Here is an 18,629-nt window from a genome sequence, read left to right as displayed (position 1 = left end):
CAGCCCAAGAGTGATAAAATGGCAAACCACATAGTTCATGGTTTTCTGACCCTGTACTCCCCTGGCATTTGAGCAGCAAGTTTCCCAGTAACTGTACTAAGATTGCTTACATCATCTCACTGACACTACTGTAGCAAACTGAGTACTTTCTGAACCTTTTGTCCAGAGTTGCAAAAGCTAAAGTCTCTCTGAAATGTTAGAAAGTAGCTATCTACACGTAGCGACAAGACATATCAGATGACCTGTCAATCTCCAAATGAAAGTGGCATTTGGACTGTTATCTCAAAATTCACTTCAATTGGTATAGCCCATTTTTTTCTGAATTCTTTTTACAATCTATTGTAATCAACAGTTTTGTCTCCTCCTTCTGTCTTCCATTCTGTTAGCATGAAAATACACTCCAAGAAAAGAAGCATAAAGTATTGTGTTAATATTAAAGAATTTTCTGTTTTGATTTTTCACAGGTGTTTTACCCATATTTTTAATTACACATTGCATTGTGTTATGTTTTAGGGTTAAAGGACATAAAATTACCAATATTTTTTCCATTTTTCAAATATATTTTTTCTTACAGTATACAGTTGTCTTGTGCTTCTTAAAGGTGCTCTAAGCGATGTCACACGTTTTTAGGCCAAAACATTTTTTGTCACATACAGCAAACATCTCCTCACTATCCGCTAGCTGCCTGTCCCCTGAACACACTGTAAAAAAACGTGGTCTCTGTAGTCGCCACGTTCGGCAACAAAAACAAACTGGTTGAGCCTGGGCCACGAATCATAATAAACATGCTCCAGCCAATAACCGACAAGAATGATTTTAAAATGCGCGTTCATGACTGTTTCAGGAAGCACGGAGGGGAGGGGGAGGAGGAGGAGGAGGGAGGGTCTAGCTAGCCTCTGATTTGTTTGACAACACTTCGAACGTCAACAGGAAGTTACTCCACCCAGGATCACTTAGAGCAATGTAGATGTAAATTCTATAAGCAGATTTATTGGACGTTTGGTTGTCACTACACAGTGTTGTGCTTTAAAGTATCAAAATATGCATTTACATAACGGCATAAGCATTTAGAAGAGGACTGACAACCATATTTAATATGCAATATGTTAGTGGCCTCTGTGCTTTGTTTTTCCTCAAACATTAAATTCTTTCACATCTTTAAGAGGTAAAAGCGCTTAATCCAAACTGACTCTTTTTCCGTAAATCCTCAGGGGAAATAAAGATCTTTGTTGTTTCAAAGCATCTGTGTTTGATTAGCTGTCGCCACATGCACAGAATCTTTCTTTTTAAGAGCAGTACATTTATAAAGGTGCATTTTTTTTGACAAATAAAAGGAAATTTCAGCCAAAAATGAAAATTCTGTTATCATTTACTCACCCACATGTCATTACAAACCCGAATGACTTTCTTTCATCCATAATACTCAAAAGGTCTTCTTTTAGAGCAACATGAAAGTGAATAAATGATAACAGAATTTAAATTAATTTTTCTTTTTTTTTTAATGCATTTATAGCAATTTTCATTTTAATCATCAGAAACATCTTCCCCCCACTTTACTACTAACCTCAATCACTGGGCAACAGGGGTCAGTAGTGAGCAGAAGTAAGAGCAGGCTGTTCATCAACATTCTAACAGGGTGTTTCGTAAATAAGCAATCCGCTAAGAGTGGAGCATTGGCTGTCGGGGCTGTCTGGCCACGTCCCCCTGGAGTAAAACTGACATGGTGTCTGGAAAGCGGTCACACATGAGGCCCTTCCTACAGGCTTGACTCCTGAATGCTGAGTGAGACAAAGAGATACAAAGTGACAAACTAGCCTGACAGGTTCCACAGTCAGCTCTGGCTTCATACCACAGCAGTTACGTCTAATGAATGCATTGACGTGACATTTACGGCACTGCACCACTACACATGCACAAATCATTGTCTTTCTTAAGTGCTTTCCGGACAGGATTAGTGTTCTAAATGACATCTGACGTCAATTCAATTTCAGATTTGGAATAAATAGATAATAGATAATAATACAGTATTAAGGTGTTGTCTGGATGTGGCTGTTATGGAAAGCCATATACTCTGAATGCATGTGTTTATGTGAGTAATTATAACATTATGTATATCATTAAGGAAGGAATTAATTAATTTGAGGATCATGCTTGATGCTGCAACTAGAGCTTCAAGTACTTCATCATCTACCTCTCCTGGTTGATTTAATTTCTTTTTATGTCAAATGAGATGCCAGCAGTAGGACAACTTGAACCACAACTGTTTTTTAAGTGGGCAAAAAAATATATAAATCCATAATAAAGGTGTACCAGGCAGCACAAAGATAAATGTAGCTTTAGTTATAGTATTAGACAAAGAAAAATACATACTGCAAGCAAGGAATAATGTGTGGGTCATCTGGTTTGCTTTTCACTGTAAATTATGGAATTTATTAGCCTACTCAACAAATAAAAACATGGAAAACAAATATTGATTTAAGTTGTGATTTTGTCATTTTACTTGTATATAATCTTAAAACGTTCATAATGTACAAAACAATCTGCCTCATATCAACACGCCACCAATATTACCGTAGGTCTGTCATTCAGAAATGTATTACAGATCAAACACTCATGATCAAAATACATCTTACAGATGAAAACGTGCACATTAACTTGACATCACAATGTGTGTGTGCTACCAAAGACTATAGAATAACACAAGACGTGTCACTCGTATTGTTTTGAATGGGGGAAAGTGTAACGCGCAATATGGCGGAATAAGTCCCGCCTTCTAAATAAGAGCCAATCGGCGACTGGTAAAGTCATCGCGTCACTTCAGCGGCCGTTAGAATCACCGGTTTCTATAGAAACAGTCAGACGTTCAGTCAGTCAGTCAGACATTTAGGTCTGCGCATGCGCATTAGCTTGATCCAGCCTGAAAAATAGTTTTTTTTTGTCATGATTCGAGCATTTAGAAACTAAATTTATGAGCCGGTTGTTGTTAGATTTCATTGGTGATTTCAAATATGAAATTTAATCGTAAGGTTGGCAAACAGTTTTGGAGAATTTGATGTTTCCCCATTCAAAGAGACTGCATGATGCCCAGGATGCCCGAGAGGCGTTTCAAAGATGGCCGCCGAGTGAAAAGACTTGTCTTAAAGGGACTTTGGTGCTACTAAGCCAATCAGAATGGAGTATTCCAGGAAGCAGTTTAAACCAGTAGTTTATTTGTTGTGAAATGTTTACTGAGGTTGTGTGAGAAAAACACAGACATGTTTGATTCAGACAAACTTAAAATGACAAAGCATCACTGTAAAATTGGCAAGTAAAAAAATAACATCTAAACCAGTTTGAATTAAATAAGTTATTATATTTAATCATTTAAGTATAAATGATTAGGTTACACCAACAAAAGTTATTTTTTAAGGTCAGATCAGGTAAAACTAGTTCTTTAAATGTAACATTTTCTTTTTTTAGTATACATCCATAACACAAATTTCTCTAACCTCCTCAGTGATTTCTCTTATTTCTCTTTTGAGTGCTTTAATCTAATAATAATCTAAATATATTCCCCAGTCCAGTCTCACACACACACACCTTACAATGCCTAAAAATGGATTTCTTCTCTCTCTCTCTCCCTCTCATACCCCTCATCATACACACACTGCTATCAATAGGAAATCATTTACAGCACTCCAGCCAATCCAGCCTGGCTGGGGATCATCATTTGGGGGGGAAAATGAGTAATATCATTTTGGCCTTTGAGTCATGTGCTTCAGACTCGCTAGGCTTCCTATGGTGCTGATAATCTATGTGTGTGTGGCGCTGTGCCCATATCCAACAAAGCGTGTGAAACATGTCAGTGCTGATGGACCCTGGGTGTGTTGATTAAAACCACTCAATACTCACCTTCATCTTTCCCTCTCCTCCCATTTCACAGACCTTATTTATTTCAGACACTTCACAAATGCCTTCTCAACTCACACCTTTTCCCCAGCACATTGGTTCCTGCTTGATCTCATTATAGCGGCAGCGTTCATTCATTGATCTGCTCTCTGAGCTGGTTATGCAAAGGTCAGCGTGGAGGCTATATGGACAGACCCTTCTCTGACCTGTGATCTCTATCTACAGCTATTCTCAGCTCTCAGAAAAGTGTTAAGATTCACTGGCAAAGAATCTCATTAAATAGAGTCCACAAATAATATAGATAATATATCACTTATTGTCAAACAGTAACTGAAAAAGGGATTAAGTAATGTTACCGTACACTTCTTAATGTATTATCTTATGTTTGTTGAAATGGGTCAGTTTCATCCATTTTGTACTTGTAATGTTTTACAACAGTTCGACCTTTCTAAAATGGCAAGTAGTTGAATAGTCGATACTGGGCCTTTGAATGGAGAAAAGTTGAGAATGTTGTGAAAGGTGAATTACAACAGGGTCATTACAGTCATGAAAACCTTCAGAAATCATTTTTATATGCTGATTTGGTGCTAATTTGAAACATTTCTTAATTTGATCAATGCTGAAAACTACGGTGGCCCAGTAGTGCACAACACAACGAAATTAAAAAAGCAAACATAAGTTCACAACACAACGGAATAAAGCCACAACACAATGAAATCGAGCCACAACACAACGGAATAACGTCACAGCACAACGAAATAAAGCCACAACACAACAAAATCGAGCCACAACACAACGAAATCGAGACACAACACAACGAAATCGAGCCACAACACAACGGAATAAAGCCACAACACAACGAAATAAAGCCACAACACAACGGAATAACGTCACAGCACAACGAAATAAAGCCACAACACAACGAAATCGAGCCACAACACAACGGAATAACGTCACAGCACAACGAAATAAAGCCACAACACAACGAAATCGAGCCACAACACAACGAAATCGAGCCACAACACAACGAAATCGAGCCACAACACAACGGAATAAAGCCACAACACAACGAAATAAAGCCACAACACAACGGAATAACGTCACAGCACAACGAAATAAAGCCACAACACAACGAAATCGAGCCACAACACAACGGAATAACGTCACAGCACAACGAAATAAAGCCACAACACAACGAAATCGAGCCACAACACAACGAAATCGAGCCACAACACAACGGAATAAAGCCACAACACAACGAAATCGAGCCACAACACAACGGAATAAAGCCACAACACAATGGAAATGCTCCTGACCACTAGGGGGCTCTCAGAGCTCAGTATTGAGTCGGCAGTGATATGAATACCATGATTAGTTTCAACCATGGGCGTAGGTTTAGGGGGGGACGCTAGGTACTAGTCCCTATCAATATTTTGAGATGACAAAGTTGTTCCCACCAATATTTAGCAAGCTCCTTTGAACTGCTATTTGGATCTTTGCACTGCTATTTGGATCGATTCTAATGGCCAGGACGACGACAGTACAAGAAACGCCGTAATTTGATTGGCAGCGGGGTATCTGACAGGCTACACCCGCGGGCCGGGACTACTTTTGTGCTTGCACTAGCAGCGAGCGGGTGGTGTGTGTGTGTGTGTGTGTGTGTGTGTGTGTGTGCGCGCGCATGTTGACGACGCCGACGGTAAGTTACTGTCTCTCTGCCACATACAAAGGCCAGAGTAAAAACATTTTAATATTCAGTTTTTTGCCCCTTTTTGTACTTTGTAGATGCCACCCAAGAAGAAGAAAGGGGACACAAAGGGGACAAATTATAACTCCATTATGGCTACTTTCCACATTTTACTTTCCACATAAGAAGCTTGTCCCCTGCATTTGCATAGGGGACAAGCTTCTTATGTGGAAAGTAAAACGTGGAAATTAGCCATAATGGAGTTATAATTTTGAGTGCCAAATAGTAGAATAAAGATGTTTTTTTGCTTTGTTTTTTGGTTTATTATTATGCTCCAAAAGTTCTCAAAGTCTACCTCTTGCAACAGCGTTTTTTTGTAAGTATAAATAGGCTACTAACGTACATAGTAAATTATGTTTGTTTGTTAATAAACCATATGGTTGTTCAGCATTTCACATTCCCAGGTATTAACGTGAGTGTACTGGAGGGTAAATAGTGTTTATAATAGAAAAAGTTATTATATTTATTTATTTATATTTGTTTCCTTGTGGCAGAGTATTTTTTGTTAGTGTAAATACTAATGTACATAATAATTTCTGTTAATAAAATGTTTGGTTGTGCAGCATTACACAGTCTCAGGTTTTTATTTTTATTTTTTGAGAGTGCATGAGATTATACAGTTATACTAGCTCTTTAGGGACAGTATATCGGGGTCAGGAATCCTGACTCGGGATACAATATAATGAGATGAAGTAGATTCACTTCTGTATTGTGATATTCTGCATTGCCAACAGTCTGAAATAAAAAAGGAAATCACCGTTAAATCACTGGTATCTTACAACAAAAGAATTGGGGGGGGTTGTCCCCACCAAAGCTGAGACCAAACCTACGCCCATGGTTTCAACAGTATATAACCACTGTATATCGACATGAAATATTAATTCAAAATCACTTGAGTGCACCATAGCTTCATATTTATACCTGTGAATGATTTGACACGCTACCACGGCGAATGATGAAGGGAACATCTGACAATTCCACCAAGTGGTTAAAACGTATAAATTGTATTCATTAAAATTACTTTTAACATTTAAAAATTACAAAGCTTGTCAGTCTTACCAATAGGAAATAACAAGCTTTGGAATTTGAACATGTCTGTTTTTAAATGTTAAACAAAGTCATTGTAATGAATACAAATTATACGTTTTAACCACTTGGTGGAACTGTCAGACGTTCCCTTCATCATTCGCCGTGGTAGCGCGTCAAATCATTCACAGGTATAAATATGAAGCTATTGTACATATTTCATGTCGATATACAACATTTACATACTTAAAACTAAGCATGGTATTGATATCTTTGTAAGACTGTCGACTTTATAGAACATTGGCAAGGAATACTAATATTAACGAGCTCTGAGAGCCCCCTAGTGGTCGGGAGCATTTCCATTGTGCTGTGGCTTTATTCTGTTGTGTTGTGGCTTTATTCCGTTGTTTTGTGGCTTTATTTCGTTGTGTTGTGGCTTTATTCCGTTGTGTTGTGGCTTTATTCCGTTGTGTTGTGGCTTTATTCCGTTGTGTTGTGGCTTTATTTCGTTGTGTTGTGGCTTTATTTCGTTGTGTTGTGGCTTTATTCCGTTGTGTTGTGGCTTTATTTCGTTGTGTTGTGGCTTTATTCCGTTGTGTTGTGGCTTTATTCCGTTGTGTTGTGGCTTTATTCCGTTGTGTTGTGGCTTTATTCCGTTGTGTTGTGGCTTTATTTCGTTGTGTTGTGGCTTTATTTCTTTGTGTTGTGGCTTTATTCCGTTGTGTTGTTGCTTTATTCCGTTGTGTTGTGGCTTTATTTCATTGTGTTGTGGCTTTATTCCGTTGTGTTGTGGCTAGATTTTGTTGTGTTGTGAACTTATGTTTGCTTTTTTAATTTCGTTGTGTTGTGCACTACTGGGCCACCATAGAAAACAGCTGTGCTGCTTAAAGGGTTAGTTCAGCCAAAAATGAAAATTTATGACTCCTCCACAGACAGCAATATAATCTCCACTTTCAAGGTCCAGAAAGGTACTAAAGACATCGTTAAAACAGACGACGTGACTGCAGTGGTTCAGCCTTAATTTTATGGAGCGACGAGAATACTTTTTGTAAAAACGAAACAAAAATAATGACTTTATTCAACAATATCTTCTCTTCTGTGTCATTCTCATACGTTGTTTACGTCCAGCGTTTCCAGGTTCTACGTCAGTATTCTGACTCATTATTGGCTGGCTCCTGTGTCAGCAATACACGCATGCGTCGTGCTGCTCACATGATCAGCTTTGGCCAATACCGAGCCGGCATTCGGACATAAACACGGAAGCCTTCACTGTGCTTACTGCATCAACTGCGTAAGAATAATGACAGGAAAGAGAAGAGATTGTTGAATAAAGTCATTATTTTTGTTTTGTTTTTGTACACAAAACGTATTCTCGTCACTTCATAAAATTAAGGTTGAACCACTGCAGTCACGTCGACTGTTTTAACAATGTCTTTAGTACCTTTCTGGACCTTGACAGTGGTGATTATATTGCTGTCTATGGACGAGTCATACCTCTCAGATTTCATCAAAAATATCTTAATAATGTGTTTTCCGAAGATGAATGAAGGTCTTACGGGTGTGGAACGACATTAAGGTGAGTAAATAATGACAGAATTTTCATTTTTGGGTGAACTAACCCTTTAATGTTTTGCGTAAACCAAAGTAAAAGTCTTTACTGTCACTTTTGATCAATTTAATGTGTTCTCGCTAAATAAAAGTAAAGCATTATATATAAATGGTAAGGCAGGAGCAGCAGCAATAACCAACAGCAGCAGCAATATCGGCGGCAGCAGAAGCAGCATAGCAGATCTATTCTGCCAAGACTAAATACATTACCATTGTCATTATAAGAGAGAGAGAGAGAGAGAGAGAGAGAGAGAATTCAGACTAGATATAGACTACTTAAATCGAAGGACATTTTTCAGGAAGCACCCTTGTTCTGCCTTGAGGTAACTGAACTACAACTGACAGACTGAACGGAATCTGCAATCTCAAGTGAGCATCTGAGCAAGCCTATTACATATTTATATTTTTCAATGATTGTCATGCAAACCCCTCATTTCCATTACTCGAGGAATTTCAGACATGTGTGGAAGCGATGGTAGGGTAAAACTTCCCAAACAAAGTTAAGGAAGAAACTCCACAAAGGTAAACATATACTCCATTCTGTGAAGGACATCACAGCACAATGAATAACCCTTCCCTCTGTCCACTTGGACCATTCAACAGCCAACGGACATTAAACTACACATCAGACTCACTTTTTACAACATCAAGGGGATGTAATTCTGCCATGTGCTATTTCCTTTTTTATGGGGAGCTGTTTAATATCTATATGGCAGTCATCCAGACCTTGATGGAAGAGCGATTCCATTTTTCCCCATTGTCTTCTTTTGCGTTTGATCATAGTGTTTTGTGAGAATTCCAGCATGACAGCATATGGTCATTAGGGCAGAAAGGTCTACTGGACAGAACATGAAAGTTCAGACCCTTTGGTTCCCATGGAGACCATGTTTTCTACCTTGAAAAGACAAAGATTCAAGAAAGAATTCCATGGTGCCATAAAAAGAGCCAGGCCGTTGTGTGCGCTTTCATTTTCCTCAGCTACTCTTAAAAAAAAAGGGGAGGGGGGATGCCCATTCACAAGCAACCATCAATTACACTTTTATAGGCTGTCCACAGTTTGCTAAAGCAGCCCAACAAAATTGCCAGTGGGATAGGGATGCAGGCGGTACTCTGTTTTGTACAGGTATATGTGTGTTTTATAATGTGAGTGTGGGTGTGTGTGTGGCTTTATGTCAAAAAAGAAAAAGGTCACTCTCGTAAGGGGTAAATGGCAAATATCCTTTTCTAAATGACAGCTTTGCTCAGAGGGTCAGAGAGAAGCCAAATTGGCTGTAGTCGTGTAGATTTTCTTATCCCAACTTGATTTGTGGCTGCTCTCTGTCAGTGTAATAATGTCCACAGTGTTTTCTATTCTAGTCACTTGCCTGGCTCTGTTGTGCATTTACATAGAAATTGCATTGCCTGATTTTTTTTTCTTCTATTTAATGGCACACAGTGTTTAGTGCTGCTGCAGGAGTAAAGGCATCTAGGATGATGGTGGTTGGAGTGCACTAAGAAAAGTCCATAAAAATAAGGCACAATGTACTGTGTTATTATATAAAGGAGATTTCCATATTGATGATTCACCCGTATTTTGAATTACCCATTGCATTTTGTTGTGTTTTAGGGTTAAGTCTGTAAACTTAACAGATAATGTCCTGGTAGAAAATTCTTCTTCTTTTTTTTTTTTTTTTCTACAGTGTTTAGGCACTCAGGACAAATGTCTATGACAGTAGCATACATTAAAATTACATTTCTAATGCATATAATTAATAATTCCTTTTATAACAGTGTTGCCATTTAGAGTAATTATAGTTAATTATCAATTTTAATCATAAACGAATTATGCAAAGTACTATAACATTGCAGAAAAAAGCACTACATATTTTTTTAAAAGTATTTAAGTAAAAATAACACCACTATTGTTGTTTTAATAAGCCTACAGATGATTTGATTCTGATTTTAATTCATTTGGGTAAGCTGTATTTCATTTTGCTTGTATATGAAGTTCTCTCTGTCTGCTAATGCAAAGTGACATACATTCAACTCTGTACTGTATTAAAAGAACCAACTTATAAGAGAAATTTGTTTTCAAATTGTGCTGTTTTGAGTCAGTAAAAAGCACTGGCTTATAAGAGTCATTCATTTTAGAAATCATAATACATTAGTGCTGTTGCATGTTTTGAACAGGCTTATGAGAGTTCATTTGCTTGTGAATCAAATCTCGCTATAGGTTTCAGAGTCATTTGTTTATGAATCAGAGTTGTGCTATGTATTTTTTAATTTGTTAAAAATGATTGGCTGTTAGGAGTCATTCTTTCAAAAATAAGAATATTGGTCACAAACTGTGTTTATTTTTTTCTGTGCAGTATAAAGACATTTTCTTGCCATACACAATCTTTTTTATTCCAACACATTCAATATAAACTGCAAACCCACATTCTTAATGTTATATGTTGTGAAAAATTAATTATTTCACATTGGCACTGAAGATTTTGCATTTCTTGAAAAGTGGTGCAGAAAAACACTGATACAGAAGGAACCTTCTAATTTGGTTCATAGTAAAAAACATTCATTTAAAAAAACAACAACAACAAAAAAAGAAAAAAAAATAGGGCCCAAAATAGTTCGCAAAACATAGTGACACCTGCAGGACGGAAAACGGTGTACAAAAAAAAAAAAAAAAAAAGATTAGTGTTAAAGATTGATCTTGGGGTTTTAAGAATCTTTTTTTTTTTTATTGTAGTGAAAATGCATTCACTACTATTTTTTCTCCAAACGTTTGTTGTTAGTGTAACTAAATTCTTTTTCTGAAAGACGCATTGCACTTTTTCGGAAGTAATAATATCAAGACTTCCAAAGACTTCTGAGAGTATGTGAAGCGTTTTATTAGATCATAATGTTAGGTTGTCATCCCCACGGATGTTCCACCTGTTACAAAATGCGAAAAGCCACACATTGATTGGAGCGACTCCCGGATTGCCTGGTGTGCTCACTAGCACAAAATAATCATAGGGCGGGACCGATGTGTCCTCGCCAGCTCTGCTGTCCTTCTGGTGGCACAGACACATATGCACATATGTACGTATTCTCTCAGGGCTGGCCGGAGTCTCTCAGGATAGGCATACGATACCGGGGGAGTTGCTGAAAGGTCATAGCGGATAATTGTGTTAGTTCCTACTGTGCACCTCAATGCCACTGAGGACGGATGGAGAACAGAGCTCTGCTAGAGCATGCATGCTTATAGGGCCCGGAGTGTGACCAGCCCTCATTAGCTTTGCGCGTAGAAGGGGGGGGGGGATGATACAGACAGAACAGAAGGGAATTAATAAAGAGATTATTCATCTACAAAACAGCATGGAGGTGAAAGTAAAGAAATAGTTCACCCAAAAATTTTAATTCTGTAATGACTGTCTTTCTTTCAGGCAATACAAAATGAGAAATCTGGATTAAAGGGGTCATATGATACTATTTAATGTGTGTATCTGTATGTGCATGTATAAGATATGCAAAGTTACAAAGCTCAGTCTCCCACAGAGGGATTTGTTCCATCTAACAGAGAACACTTATGGGGGCTTGTTTCCACCATGGAATAAAAAAAATAAAAAAAGATCATTGTAACTTTAACAGATTTTTTTTTCCTTGCAATTTGAAGTTTTTTCTCACAATTGCAAGTTTATATCTTGCAATTCTGACTTTTTTTCCTCGCAATTGTGAGTTTATATCTCGCAATTCTGACTTTTCTCAGAACTGTGAGATAGGGCTGGACAATAATTCAATATCAATATATATCGCGATATAATTTTTTTCGATAACGGTGATATGATTTTTAAACACATTTCCGGTATTTCGATATATACATTACAGCATCAATGACTTGAGGCGCAGCCGTTAGAAAGAGCAGAACGCGATTGGCTATTTGCGTGATGACGTACACCACAGAGACATGCAGCCACCAGCCAGTGCTCAACAGTTGTACGCTAAGATCAAACGCGAACGCGGCAACTTTTACAAAATGAGTACACCTGATGCAAATGCGATGGAACAAGCTTCCACAACTTGATGAAAATATGTGTGCAACTACACCGTGCTGGTTAATGTTTGGCGCAGGAGAATGTGTGAAATAAAAACTTTCAACACAGATACTTTATTCTGTATGAGCTATGTGTCACGTGGCTAGTGTTATTAAACTCATCGCGGAGCTCCGCGCTGAAACCGAGCATATGCGCGCTCCGCCTGTATATCATAAAAACAATCGTATTTTTCATGTGTTCGTATTCAAACTCCAGTTCTGACCGCATCGTGAGCAAAATACAAACAACACACGTGCTGTGCTGAGGTAAACAGCCTACGGCTTGCGTATTTGAACGCAGCTAGAGCAGGCAGAGGTGAATGAGCAGCACTTTTGTGTTATTTGAATTCTCCGCTGTAATGCGATCTCATGCAAACATATTTTCCATTTGTGCTGGTAGATTACAGCAAAACAATCCACTTCCGAGAGAAGTGACGCTTCCTCATGCATAATACTGCAATTATAATGTTATGCATACTACAGCGCAGTGATTGGATTAAATGAGCTTTATGTCATGAATATATATGTCGAGATTCGCTCGAAACGGTCTACGTCAGCATGTTCGACCATGCCCATACTTGGGCCGAAAGTACACGATTATGTCAGATTTTGTGTTGTTGCTCCGACTCAGCTTTTCAAACAGGAAGACAGAAATCGCTATGAAAAATGCAAAAATAACTATTTTTCACTTATGAATAACATTGAGTACCTTTTAGTGTTTTCAATGATGTGCAGCCATACATATCTGTTTACATCTCAAAAAAAGTGTTTTGGGGTTTCATGACCCTTGAAGAATAATAAAATCAGCCTACGTTATAGTTTAATGTTAAAGATATTAATATTACTAAAGCGAGTGAGTCTTATGTTTATTTTTATGTTTGTATGAAGGCTAAATAAAAATAAAAGCTGAACATAAATTTATTTGTACTGTTTTTATTTCTAAAATATTATATAGTTTTATAGGAAGAGACTTCATAGATTTGGCAAATTCATTTTTCAGACGTTTGTAGGTACAGACATCCGTTGTGGCCGTTCTTGGCAGTTTTTCTGAGGCTATTATATAGTTCATATCGATATCGGAATTATATCGTATCGACCGAAATTAAGAATTATATCGTGATATAAATTTTGGCCATATCGTCCAGCCCTACTGTGAGATATAAACTCACAACTGTAAGTTATAAAGTCCAATTCTGAGGGGGGAAAAAAGACAGCTCACAATTCTGACATTTTCTTGCAATTGCGAGTTTAAAGCTCACAATTCTGACTTTATAACATGAATTCTGAGAGGAAAAAAAGTCAGAATTGAAAGATTAAAAGGTATCAATTACCTTTTTTAATTTTTATAATGTGTCGGAAACAAGTTTCCATAGAGCACTGCTCCAGACCTGCCTAAAAGTAACACCTCCATCAAAGTCCAGATTTTACTTCCACAAACATTATGTACAATATGAAATATTAGCATAATGCACATACAAAGAAAGAAGATAATGGCTTCAGTGATTTGTGGAGAAGCTGTGTGGATGCAAAAACAAAACCCCTTTGTTTGGCCATGCAAAATGGATGAAATTAGGAATATTTGCAATGCTGTTCCTAAACAGTATAACCCAAAAGTTAGCTTGTGTACTGGACATTTTACGGAGGACAGCTTCCTGAACCAGGGAGAGTACAGCACGGTTACACACACCTAAATAAATTAGAAATATACACTTAATTATGTTTTTTTAAAACTGTATTTTATGTTGTCATCTCAGGACTTAAAGTTGAACTGATACAGTAATACCGACAACATTATTAATTAACTGTTCACAATTGCTTTAGAAGCTGAAGTTCGCAATTTTGGTAAGGGGCGCTACATTTTCGATGACTGTTTGGCCAATCGGAGCTTCGAAGCTTCGGATAGCATAAAAGTAGATCATATGACTCATGCAGTCATGAACTACTTTCCAAGTTTTCCAAAGCCATGCGAGTCGTTGTGAGAAACAAAATAAAGTGTAAGTTATTATTCACTGATAATATTACTATGCTAGTGATCTATTTACTGCTGACTGAATCATTAAGTATGGAAGTTTACTTGAAAATACGAATGAGTGAGTCTGATTTAAAGCATAAACAGTATCTGCAAAGTTACAGCGCTGAAAATTCAATGCAAACGGAGATATTTACTTTTAAAGATCTCTGTTTAAGGACTACAACAAACGGCTGGTTAGGGACTACAACGAGCTTCTTCCCAGGTTAGTGACATCACTAACTCTAAAATTTACATAAACCCTGCCCCCGAGAACATGCAACAAAGGGGGTGAGGCCATGTTACTGCATTACAGAACTTAATGTCATAAAAGCAAGATGACAACATAAGTTATAACCGTAATTAAACTAAACTATACCTGTGCTGTCTTCATGCAGCATATATTCTCTGTCATAAACATGACAGAATATGCTAATCAATGACTTTAAGATAGTTAACTCCACAGCTACATAAATTCATCAACTAACCGTTCATAAGCGTCCTGTTGCATTATACATGTTGTCACTTCTTGAGTCTCTCCATCATTGTCCGACTCGGGTTTGAACATAAAAGGCAGAACAGTTTCTGACATTTTCTATGAGTCTGTCTGAGGTAATGTGAGGCACTGCTAAGTGCTAACACGAGCTCCTGAAACCCCGCCCCCTTTTGAGAGCAGCAGCAGCAGCTCATTTGCATTTAAAGGGACACACACAAAAACGGAGCATTTTTGCTCATCCTCAAAAAGTGACAAATTTAACATGCTATAAAAAATTATCTGTAGGGGATTTTGAGCTAAAACTTCACATACACACTGGGGACATTTCCATCTTGTAAAAGTGGCATTATACCAACCCTTTAACTAAAACTATTAAAAATAATTTTCATTAATTGAAATAAAGTGGAAATAAAATATAAATATTAGATGAAAAACAAACAAAAATTTGAAATGTTGCCTTGGCAACCCTAACTGAAAAAAGCTGAAGCACTAAAATTACTAAAACTAAAACTGAAATAAAAGCTAAATAGAAATATTTTTAAAATACTAATAAAAGTGACAAAAGCACACAACAAAAGTAGCCCACTAAATCTTAAAATTAAAATTGGAAATATAAATATAAAAGCTAATTCAAAATATTGATAAATACGATAATAGGCTACTTTAGAAATAATAATAAAATAACAGTATCAAACATTGCTACTTCCATCACTGGGTGATCTTCAGTGAATAATAATACGGTTATATTCCGTGTAACAACGTTATGGCTTTAAAAAATGTAGAGTATAGCGCATAAGTTGTACAACCCACTTTTATGATGCATTTTTGTCATTTTTAGGCCTTAGTCTCCTATGCAATTCTAAAAACATTCGGAATGGGCGAGTAGCCTAAATGATGACAGAATTGTCATTTTTACGTGATCTATCCCTTTAAATCGACTGAATTTTTCTCATCTCTGAGCTCTTGCACATGTGAGCCCATATCTCGCATCCTCTCTCCCTGCTTCTTGTTGTTCTCACTCTCCTTTATCTCACCCCCCCTCTCCTTCTGTCTGTCTCCCTCCCTCTCTCGTGTTGCTGCAGTCAGTGTTAGAATGTACAGTAACTCAGCCTTAGTCACAACCAGCCTCCTCTCACCCCGCCCCTTCTCACTAACATGTTCTATTTATGTGATTCGCGTGCAAGCTTGTGTCTGAGTGTGTGAAATGTGATATAATTTTAATCATAATAATTACAAACTACACCAACATATCCCATATTAATTCACTCTCTCAATTTGAACTACAACATGGTGGGGTTCTTTGAGGGGGGGGGATATCTAGCGGCTTAAAAGCAAGCTGAGAAAATATGCAGATGGCTTCATTTTAGGAACATTGTGGGAAAATTTTTACTTCACACACTGCACATTTGTGCTTGTGCCCAATGAATAACTCCAAACAAAAACAAAAGCTAGGGGGAAATCCTAGAGAAAATGCCCAGAATGCTAGAGTGAGCACTTTTCATTGTTTTGGTACTATCGGTTTGTCCTGAGGGTGGAATCAGGTGTCAGACCGATGACTGTGTGAACTCTGCAGAGACGTAAACTTCAAACTTTTGTTGACACCTCAGGAAATGGTATTTTAAATGAACGCCATGATGTTAAACCCAGGAGTCAACGTTTGTCTTGTTAGCACGGGCCAATTAGCCCCTGCTGTTAATACATCTTACGTCCAGTTGTCACCAGTATTTATATAGCGCTTTATACAATACAGATAAACAGGAAATAATGATTCAAATCCGCTGTAAAGCAGCTCTAAAAACAAAATAGTGTCTTTTTCTGCTGTAATGAATTCAGTGTTGATTCGGGTGGGTTTGTAAAGTTCATCAATTATGAAAAGAGTTCAGTTCAGCTATAAAGCAGCTCTTCTGAAAACAGTGATGTCGTCATCCAGCTCAGTTCAAAGAGACAAAAGCCTTTTTTTTTCTTGTGGGGAAAAAGTAGTTTGTTGATTGATTGATTGATTGATTGATTGATTGATTTTTTTTTGTTTATCTTATTTTATTTTCGGCTGTGCAATATATATATATATATAAACTTAGTGTTTTACCAGTGCCATTTTTGAGGGCTCTTAATGGGTTATGCTCTTATTGAGCAACTGCCATTGAGATGAATGGGAAAGCTAACGAATAGCTTTCTCCTGGTGTTATATACCTCATATTAAATCATACTGCAGTGTGGACTTGCATATGAGGGTTTTTGCTATGAAAAAAAAACAGTTGGGAGAGCTTTGAACACAGTCATATACATACCAGCTGCTGCTGGCGGACAAGATGACACATTGAGTTGTGGTCCCCTAGTCTGAAGTATGGCTGCACATGAGCCATTAATCTGGGGATGTCATCAACAAGAGTAGGCTAGATTGTCCATCAGACTTTGCCCCTTACTAGCGGAAGCATCTCGTCCTAAGAGCCCATGGAAGGATTTATATCTGCTGTGGTGTTGGAGGAGATTATGGAGAGGCTTTTCTAATTCCCAATCCTTCATCTCAAGCCCAGGCTTCCATCAAAAATGAGCAGAAACCAGCCCATGTCTTCTACTCACTAGTTCACTATGCAAGCAATGGCTCAGCTAATAGATTTCTCTGCACTTTTTATATTTAGCAAATAATTTTTGTTTTTCACTTGGGTGCTATATTTATCCATAGTTCCCCATCGTGTACTAAAATAGAAATTCAGACAGTTTTAAAGGCCGCAGCTTTCACTACTGTAATGTATAGGGTAACTGCTCTGTTCCTTAACAGACTTTGATCACAAACAGCTAGAGATGGTCGCTCTGTTCTAAACCCTAATGAGCTGTCTCTAGGCAGCATTTTAACACATCATAGGCACTATTTCTGCACAAAGGGTACCTTAATTATGCATATAAAAAAACTTGTTTTTGCCAATTCTATGCCAGCATCACATATTCATAGTGAAAGTATTCCCGTAATGCATCACAACAAATTAATTCAAAATGGCATAGAGGGACAGATATCATACTGTAAATATATTTATAATTCAATCAGTATTAAAAAGATTTTGAAAGAATTAAAATGCAAAAATGTTACCCAAAATGTGTGTGCTATAGTTATGTATTTTGGAGTATCACATTGTTCCTCTCATATCTCCTGCGCATTCATAGCTGAATTAAAAATGGTCTTTTAAATTGCATTTAAATTTCTGAAATTGAATTGACGTAGCAAACAGGATACAAAATTACATTTTAAATTAGAGAATTAAAATGAACTAAAATTCATTTAACTAAGATTTAACTAAGTAAAGTTTGACTTTAAATGTTGACTTACCTTGTTTACAAGTTGAAAAGATTTGAAGTTTGAAGCTTTATAGGCTTTATAGATAGACAGACAGATATATAGAACAATAGACAGACAGATGAATAGCTTGTTTGCAATCACGTGATTCTGAAGTTCCGATGGAGGGCAGGAAGTGAAAATTAGAATGTCTGAGATGGGGGAAAGTACATACTGTGCTCATTTAGAAAGGTATAAACAGAAAATCACAACATATGTTGGACGTGATCCTTATTTCATGAAGAAGAGCGATTTTTCTACTGAATTTAAAGATTTGCCTGCCATCGAAGTGGTAGATAGCATGCGAAGCTCCCGTCACACCGTGTTCTAGTCTGGTTTGTTTATATCGCGCTGCCTTTCTGCTAGTGAGTTTAGGGCAGTATTTTGATTTTCAGTTGTGATTGTGGAAAAATGTTGCCACTGTAGGTCATTCATGCTGAATGAAAAAATGGACGGTGTAATACATTTTCCACCTTT

The 18,629-nt window shown here is 37.3% G+C and overlaps 1 protein-coding gene across 6 annotated transcripts in view; it reads right to left on the bottom strand.

Moving 5' to 3' along the window:
• Positions 1 to 18,629, bottom strand: part of csf1a (colony stimulating factor 1a (macrophage)) — an 87,622-nt gene that overhangs the window by 55,971 nt on the left and 13,022 nt on the right. For 5 of the 6 annotated variants that reach the window (XM_048173045.1, XM_048173047.1, XM_048173043.1 and 2 more), the window contains exons 1-2: positions 14,817 to 14,977; positions 1,565 to 1,778 (exon numbers count right to left, since the gene is read on the bottom strand). Coding sequence is in view for 4 of the 6 variants with exons in the window: in XM_048173043.1 (XP_048029000.1) it covers positions 1,565 to 1,627 (63 nt within the window). In the remaining 2 variants the exon portion in view is untranslated. Of the gene's footprint in view, positions 1 to 1,564; positions 1,779 to 14,816; positions 14,978 to 18,629 lie in introns of those variants that run through there. The other variant, XM_048173044.1, reaches the window with a different exon arrangement.

This window comes from Megalobrama amblycephala, linkage group LG21, assembly GCF_018812025.1.
Source record: "Megalobrama amblycephala isolate DHTTF-2021 linkage group LG21, ASM1881202v1, whole genome shotgun sequence".
In the NCBI taxonomy this organism is placed as follows: Eukaryota; Metazoa; Chordata; class Actinopteri; order Cypriniformes; family Xenocyprididae; genus Megalobrama; species Megalobrama amblycephala.
Note: the sequence above shows the minus strand (reverse complement) of the source record. Positions and strands in the feature narration are given on the sequence as shown.